An 8,702-nucleotide genomic window follows, 5' to 3' on the forward strand; every position below is an offset into this window, starting at 1 on the left:
GAACCTTAGGATCTCCCCACCAGCTCCACACTCTCTAAGCCTCGCTCTTCTGCTTCATCTGGAACCCACACGAATTCCATTCTAAGCCATTCTGTCACCTTGTTCAACAATCTTTCTTTGATGGATTTGTTGTTTGTTTCCTACATGGTCCCTTTCCTTAATTTTTCACCTTTAGGAGATGGAGTTGATTGACAAAGCTAAGAGAAAGAAAAGAACCAAGATGGACAAGTCCAAGGCACCCAAAAGGGAGAGAGAAGGAAAGGTTCGCAGGGAAGCAGAGGCTGCCGTTGGTAAGGGAGTGTCCCCTCCAGGAATGACCCAGGAGAAGATGCCTAATGAGGGCCCAGAGGGCTCATGGAAAATCAACACAGATCCCATGGGACAAGTTCTCTGTTTTGAGTCTCCTTGACTCCCACAGCTAAGACGGTATTGCAGGCTTACTTCATGTCAATATCTTAGGAGACAGAGATGGAGGAGACCGGGGGTGCCTAGCGACTAGGAGAGGGTGTGATAATAATAATAACAGCACCTATTCACTGAACACCCACTACGTTAGGAACCCTGCATATGTGATACCATGAAATCCCCACCACAGCTCCATAAAGTAAGGACTATTATTATAGTATGTGGCAGTGGAGGCTGAGAGAGGTTGCCTGACTTGCATAAGATCAAACGAGTCACACAGTAAAAGGAGGGACCCAGGGTCTGTCCTGCCATTAGGTTCCAAATGCACGCTATTACCACTGCGTCTGTGAACCAGTAACTTAATTGTAATCTGAGAATTGGGCAGTGAGGGCATTTGGGAAGGGAAAGGATGCAACAAGCTCTGAATGGTTACCCCAGGTACCGTTTTCCTTCTTGGTTCCTTGTGTTGCACCTTACAAGGAATTCAGATTCCCGTGCTTTGAAGACTTTCTTTAGCCTAAACCTACACCCATCCTTACTGACCACGATTCAGAAGACCCTCCAAACAAATCAAAAGCTGTCAGAAAGGATGACACTGGATAGCTTCCTGGGCCAGACCTATTTTCACTATTTGCTCTTTAAAGTCTTGCCGAGTTTATATTGTTGTAGCCCAAGACCTGGGTAGCACTAGCAGGACTGGGAAAAGGAAATACCTGTGGCTCCCAGAGGTGAACTGAGCAAGAGTCCTTAGAGTATGGAAGGCTTAAACTTTGCCGGGTTACATGGCTGCAACCTCAAGCCAGGTCCCTGAGGCATGACTTTCCAGCTGTGTCTACAGGTCTCTCCTCCAGAGAGTCCTGCCCCCACCATAGGGCAGGGTAAGACAGAACTTTTTTAGTAGCAAGACCACTAAATTATAGTTAATCCAGAGAGGATAAGGCACTTTCTCAAAGGATGGTCTGTGGACCACCCTTCTCAAAACCCTCGGAGTGGTGGTAGAATGCAGATTCCTACAGAATCCGACTCTGGGAGTCGGGCTCAGGAACTGCAGCCCAGGCGATTCCATCCATGCTGAAGTTTAGAAGTTGCTGAAAAGGACGCAGAGACCGTGTGTGCTTAGCTATCCGTCTGTCCCTGATTGTTCGTCCCCAGGGAAGCCAAAGAAATCAAAGGCTAGAAAGAAACCCGAGCTAACCGCCAAAGCAAAAAAACCAGGAAGCAAAAGGAAAAGGCCACAGAAGGAAAGGAGTCTGGAGACGGAGCTGAGTGGGCCTGATGCCATTAACTCCGAGGAAACAGAAGACACATCAGATAGAGGTTTCTCTCCTTCAGGCTCCCTTGTAGGGGACCCTTGGCTTTCTCCCGGATATGATGCTCCGGAGAGCCAAGTTTCAATAGATATAAGATCATCGCCCACTCAGACTGTAGCTGTCACTGGAAACATGGAATCTGAAGAAGAGAGAAGCCTCGAGGACCCTTCCAAGGTAGGTCCGATATTCTTGCCGTGGCCAGAGGGATTCCTGTCCTCACTGGTGCCACTGCAGGGGTGGGAAAAACTGCCCCAAATGACATTGCAGTTACTCAAATGGCTCCAAAGGCTGTGGAAATTCCTCCTTCACTGAGCTGCTCATCTGTGGCTCAGCTGGACCACAGGCTGCGGAAACACACACATCTGCCTTTACAAGGTGCCTTTGCGTGTAAGAGCCATTCTGTTCCAGGAGCCTTGATTCTAATGTCAAATATTTAAAAGAAAAACTGAATGATTCTAAGGAAAATTACCCTTGAAAATCCCTGTAATTAGACAAAAATAATACTATACAGATACATCTCTCAATAAGACTGAACACAGCCAATTTTTCCTCTGCTATTGGAATAGATCACTATTTCTTCCACTGAGATGAAGGTGCTGAACTGCATTTAGAGGTCTGCTGTATACCAAAAAAATAAAAACTATCTTTCAACACTACAGCACACCCACAGCTAAGCCACTATGATTAAACTCACATGAGTTACCTGTACATATGGCACAACTCTGCTGCATCTCACTTAACCTTTACAGCCACACTGTGAGCTAGGTATGACTGGTCCCATTTTACAGACCTAGAAACTGAGGCTTGAAGGTGTTAAATATCGGTTGCCAGAAGTCACACAACTATCGAGTTGTAGAGCCAAGGCTTAAACCCAGGTCGTTTGACTCCAAAATCAGAGCTCTTGTCACTATTTTAAATTGTTTTTTTTCTTCTTCTTCTCCCCAAAGCCCCCCAGTACATAGTTGTATATTCTAGTTGTGGTCCTTCTGGTTGTGCTATGTGGGACGCCACCTCAGCGTGGCCTGATGAGCGGTGCCATGTCTGCACCCGGGATCCAAGCCGGCAAAACCCTGGGCCGCCGAAGTGGAGCGGATGAACTTAACCACTCGGCCACGGGGCGGCCCTACTATTTTAAATTATTATGTATTTATTTGTTTTATAGCCCATAGCCTTCCAAAAGGGATTTCGGAAAGATTTTTCTTTTATAGTTCTCAACTCTCCCAGCTGCTTAGATTACAGAATTCTGCTCTACACAGCAGGTGGCATTCTAACCTGTGGGCAGAATTTTTCTGAGCCTGCTAGACTATCAGAATTTCTTAGATTTGGTGTCAGGGCATAATACCGTGCTGCCTCTGCAAAGGCTGAAAAGCAAGGCAGTCTCACCCCATGCTGAACACAGAGTTCCCGTGGAAGAGCTGCCTTCCCGGTTTCCCCTCGTGGGCATATTTGTGACTGAGGAGGAGGCATGAGAGCAAAGAAGGAAAGCTAAGACATCCTTCACGGAAACTGAGAGAACCTTTCACTGAAAAAGTGAATTTGCATGGGGTTAAATGCGAGTCTGACATGTCTGTACCTCAGACTGCCCCTGGCCAAGGAGCCTCCATCCAGAAGCTGTCGCTGCCGGCCCTGGCTTCGCGTCAGAGCCACCTGAGAAGTTCTGTGAAACCACTGAGGCCCGCCACCTAGGTGTTCTCACTTAGTGGTCTGGGTGGGGCTTGGCCTCAAGTAATTTTTGAAAGCTCCTCAGGTGATTCTAAAGCGCAGGTAGGGCTGAGAACTCTAGATGGACGATGTGCCAGGCGTTAGACTGGCACTGTCACTCTTTCAGTTAATCCTGGTAACAGCCCACGAGGAAGACAAGATCAGAAAAGTTAAGTTGTGATCCCCAAATCCTGACACAAGTAAGAGAGAGATGTGGATCCAGATCAATCAGACCCAGAGCCCAAGCCGGTGGTGGTAGAGTTTATGCAGCTGTGGTCAGAGGGTAGAAACCACTTAAGGGTCCCATCTCTGAGGGGAGACATCACTGTGGGGAGGGGAGGCGGCTCACTCCTGAGACAAGCTCCCCGTGAATACCTCACTGTCCTTTGCACTAAGGCCACTCTGGTTCCTTAGGACCTCCTCGCTAAGAAGGAGCAGGAGAGAGCTCTCCGGGACAGGCTGCGGGCTGAGAGGGCCGAGATGAGACGGCTGGAGGTGGAGAGGAAGAGGAGGGAGCAGGAGGAGCAGAGGCGGCTCCAGCAGGCGCAGCTGGAGAGGGCAGAGAGGATGAAGGAGGAGCTGGAGCTGGAGCAGCGAAGGCGTGCGGAGGAGATCCGGTGGGTCGGTCGAGCAGCCACAGCGGCCAGGGCCATGTTAGGAAGCAGCAGTGAACGGCAGGGGGTGACCTCCATTAGGGCAAAGTGGGTACTGAGGCTCAGGTCCTGAAGGAAAACAGCATCTCTCATTTTTCTCTATCCTCAGCGATCCTAGGAATAACCTGGCCTGAAGGTGAGATGCAGCACCTTGACCATTAGGGTTCCTCCAGATAGATGAGTCCAGCAAATGCTTGTTGAGCCCCTGCCGTGTTGTCTGCCTTGTGCTAGGCCCTTTCATAGGCCTGGACTCATTTAATCTTCACAACCTTATGAGACAAGAGTTCCAAAATCCATTTTTAAGAATGGAAAATGAAGCTCTGAGAACCTAAGACTCCTACCCTAGAGCACAGAGCTGTGTGTCGAAACTTCCAGGCTTCCAGCCCCAGGCCCGCTGTGTTCTTGCTCCTGCTCTTCCATCAGCCCTCTCTTGGAAACCGAGTCTCCTCTCAAGGGGATGCTCCAAGTGGCCTTCGGGCTGCAAAGCCTCCCCCAGGGGCACTGCCTGTTGGCTTGTCTCGCAAAGATGCCCCAGTGTTTTCTGCCATTTCCCTGACCATCTGGTGGGCTTTCTCAGTTTGAGGAAACAGAGACTCGAAGAAGAGCAGCGGCGGCAGGCGGAGGAGGAGAGAAAGCAGCGGCTCCAGTTGCAGGTGACCCAGGAGAGAGCCCGGCAGCAACAGGAGGAGTTCCGGAGGAAACTGCAAGAACTGCAGAGGAAGAAGCAGCAGGAGGAAGCCGAGAGGGCTGGTGAGGGCATTCTGGAGCTCTGCGTCTCCTGTCTATCTGGGGCGGAAATATTTTTATCCCACTGTGGGTGTTCATTTGCATCTCCCTAGAGTTATTCCTATCCTAGGCCTTAGTGTCTGAAGCACTCCAAATGTATGAGCTATTTTTTTTCAAAGTGATTGATATGTGTGACTAGAGTGAGTTGAGACAGAAAATCAAAATAAGAGACTTGCTTGTGGAGATGATCCTTGGGTCCCACTCTCAATTCAGTCATCCCCTAGCCTGGGACCCTGCCCCTCCCATTGTCCTCTCAGCAGTGCCCAGGAGCTGCCTAAATCGGAGACAGCCCTGCCCCTTGCTTCCTTCCCTAGCAGACAGAGACAAACATCTGGATAGCTTCAGGGCAGCCTTTCAGGGGCTGAGTGTGGACTCTCTACAGCCTCACTTTTGAGGACGAAGGAACTTCAGCAGATGACACTCTTTAGATGGGTCAGTCCAGCTGAGGAAGCACCACGTTTCTCCAGACCCAGATCTGACACCCCTGCCCAATCCATCTGCACACCACACATGAGCACACCTGGCTCTGGAAAATTCTCCCCCAGGGCTTTGTATTAATTGCAGAGTGTGCTGCACATAGTAGGTGCTTGATAAAGGACTCTTAAACTACTAAATTAACCCCAAGGTACCCCCCCAGAGGATCTGGCAGCCTGCTGGCAGGTGAGCTGCACACTATCTCATGGGGCATCCCTGGGAATCACAGGCTTGAGAGTTGGATCAGAGAACTGTTCTCTCCAATGAGACCCCCGCTAAGCCTACCCGCTTTTCTGTTCTGCAGAGGCAGAGAAGCAAAGGCAGAAGGAATTGGAAATGCAGTTAGCAGAAGAACAGAAACGCCTGATGGAAATGGCTGAAGAAGAGCGGCGGGAGTACCAGCAGCGGAAACAGGAAGCAGAAGAGAAGGCTCGGCTGGAAGCAGAGGAAAGAAGGCAAAAGGAAGAGGAAGCGGCAAGGCTGGCTCTGGAGGAAGCCATGAAACAAGGCCAGGAGCAAGCCAGGTACTGGACGTTTGGGCGACAGCTGCCAAGGGGGACTGTCCGGGGGCCTGACTGCCGGGTGCTGGGCTAGCCGAGGTCACTTCCTCCTTTATTCTCTTATAACAGTAATGGTCACTGCATCTTTCTGATGAGAGAATCTCTTGAGTAATGACGTTTCAATTGACTCTTTAAGCTGACTCTAAGCTAATAAATACTCTTTAGGGGACCAGAAAGAGAAGGCAGCCAGAGCAACTCTCTTTCAAGGTTTCCCACCTTAACCTTGAGTTGTCCTTTCCTGGACTTTCCTCAGCTGTTACATGAATTACAAAAAGGATCATTAGAGAAATCTTCATTCAATTTCAAAATTATGTATTCCATGTATCATAGCAGTAGGGCTGGATTCCTAAGTATTGAGACCAAAAGCAAGCTATTGAGTTCCAATTTTCCACAAAGAGAACACCGACAGCGCATATGAGGCAAGGTCGAGCAGTTTTTAAGGCTAGTCCAAGCGGCTACGGCGGTGTGAGGGGCAGAGCCTCACTCTACCCAGGGGCAGAACGTGACGCCAACTGGCTTGACTGTCTTCACTCGTTCGACCTTGGCCCAGCTACTTTAACTCCTCGGGCCTGTGTCCTCATCTCTAACACAAAGGAGTCCCTTTAGCAACACCAGTTTAGGAACTCTGAGTTACACCTTTCACTCTTCCAGGAGGTGGCTCACGGCACTCTAAACCTCCTGTGTCGAGTTACTTAAGAACAGTGTACAATCTTCCCCTAAAATGCGAGATCTGCAGCACCAAGTCTAACTGATGATCACTCAAATGCAAAATCGTTCTACAGCTTCTAAGGGCAACTTCCAGGATGCTTAATCAGTACTGGGATTGGGGCGGGGTTGTCTCCTTAGGCAAAAAGCTGCTTTGAGGCAACATCTTCACTTCCACCGAGAACTCCATAAGGAAGCCAGCGGCCTGCAGTGGACACACAACATTTCCAGACCATGGGTCTACTCTTACTTTCAGTTCCTGCAAATGCCCAGACCTTAAGGCTAGAAGAAAACTAAAAAGTAAGTTCGGAGATGGTGACAGAAAAAGAAACTTGTTCTCTAATGAAGTTCCATACTGAGCCCAATTAGTTCCATTTCATCTGGTTTACCTCAACTCACACCTACTTCACTCTGGGACCTCCATTCCCACCACCCCTCCCCACCACACACTGTACTCAACCCAGTGACACTCTTCACTCACATAAATCCAGAAGCTTTGGTGCCTAAAACTAGCCCACAGTTTTATAATTTGTTTGCATTTCAGTTAGGAAGACACTAACATAGTCTTAGCATAGTCCAAGCATTTCATTTCAGTCAATGTGTCTAAAAGAATTGCAGTTTAGTGAAAATTTTGTAACACAAATAGCTCTCAATGAGCTAAGAGGAGATAATTCATATATTAAGAATTTTATCTTTTTTTTTTTTTTTAAGATTTTTCCTTTTTCTCCCAAAGCCCCCCGGTACAGTTGCGTTATTTTTAGTTGTGGGTCTTTCTAGCTGTGGCATGTGGGATGTCCCCTCAGCATGGCCTGACGAGTGGTGCCATGTCCACACCCAGGATTCAAACCAGCAAAACCGTGGGCCGCCAAAGCAAGAGCGAGCGAACTTCACCACTCGGCCACGGGGCAGGCCTCTATTATAATCTTTATAAGGCAAAACCATATCCACTTCATCCTAAGATCTAAAATTTAATGTCTATTTAAAACAAGGTAATTACTTGATAAATGTTCATTTGAGCAAAATGAGCTATTTTGTGAGGGTATTCTCATATCCTATAGATTCTAGAGCAGCAATGCCCAATAAGTAGCCACATGCAGCTTTTTAAATGTAAATTAAAGCATTCTTCAGTCACACTTGCCACATTCCAAGTGCTCAATAGCCACGTGTGGCTACTGGCTACCACACTGGACAGCACAGATATGGAACATCTTCACCATCACAGAAAGTTTCACTGGACATCACTGTTCTCTTAGAGCCCTTGAAAATTAACAGATCTTCAGTTTTTACTCCTAATTGTGCTCTGAAAAACCAATGACACATAACTTGCCCATTTTTAAAATCACACTATCAAGGAAGAGTCTCGATAAGCTAATTTGTCTTTAACATCTCTTTAATATCAATAAGTAATAAGCGTCTATCAAATAATGACCGTTAAAGGAGATGAAAGAGCCTTAGCTAACAACATATAAAAAGATGTTAGTTCAAGCAAGCAGTACGTGAACCTGACTTTTCCCACGAATGTCCTTTGGCTCTACTCTGTACTTCACTTTGCACAGCTGAAAACTTTCCCACCACTGCTTGCACGGCATTTGCTTCCTACAGGAGCTGCACTTCTAGAATCCAGAAGTCCCACTTAATTTTGATTCTGTATTGCTGTGTTATCGGACTTGCTTAGATTTGATGCTTATTTTTAACTCCTTATTTTATGTAAAAGAGAAATAAAATGGCCCAAACACTGGCTATCAGTCATAATGAATTTAAATCACTTAAACTTTTTCTCAAGCTTGTCCACCCTACTTGCACATTCACTCATCATTCAAGAGTACTTACCAGATGAGAAAGGAGCATCTCAAATAACTCAACCAAGAACTGAAGAAAGAACACTCAGGGCTCCTCGTGGGGGAAAGTACCATTACGGACTATTTTCTCCCTTCTTTTACAAACTTAAGATGTTGGACTCAAGCACCAGGTAGGGTAGCTACACTAAACATTACTCAAGGTCCCTTCTAAATGTGATATTCTACTAAATCGTTGCTGTGAAAGCCTTTTTCCACAGCAGTACTACACCAGATAAGCACATTTTTAAGTTAACCATAGCAGAATGCAAT

At 47.4% G+C, this 8,702-nt stretch overlaps 1 protein-coding gene across 4 annotated transcripts in view; it reads left to right on the forward strand.

Moving 5' to 3' along the window:
• KIAA2012 (KIAA2012 ortholog) overlaps positions 1–7,348 on the forward strand; it is a 104,276-nt gene extending 96,928 nt beyond the window's left edge. For all 4 annotated transcript variants that reach the window (XM_046657780.1, XM_046657781.1, XM_046657782.1 and 1 more), the window contains 6 exons: positions 176–290; positions 1,558–1,889; positions 3,831–4,033; positions 4,647–4,819; positions 5,634–5,853; positions 6,736–7,348. In XM_046657780.1, coding sequence (XP_046513736.1) covers positions 176–290; positions 1,558–1,889; positions 3,831–4,033; positions 4,647–4,819; positions 5,634–5,853; positions 6,736–6,874 — 1,182 coding nt within the window. In that variant the 3' untranslated portion in view covers positions 6,875–7,348. The remainder of the gene's footprint in view (positions 1–175; positions 291–1,557; positions 1,890–3,830; positions 4,034–4,646; positions 4,820–5,633; positions 5,854–6,735) is intronic.
• The last annotated feature ends 1,354 nt before the right edge of the window (positions 7,349–8,702 follow it).

Source organism: Equus quagga, chromosome 4 (genome assembly GCF_021613505.1).
Source record: "Equus quagga isolate Etosha38 chromosome 4, UCLA_HA_Equagga_1.0, whole genome shotgun sequence".
NCBI classification, from domain to species: domain Eukaryota; kingdom Metazoa; phylum Chordata; class Mammalia; order Perissodactyla; family Equidae; genus Equus; species Equus quagga.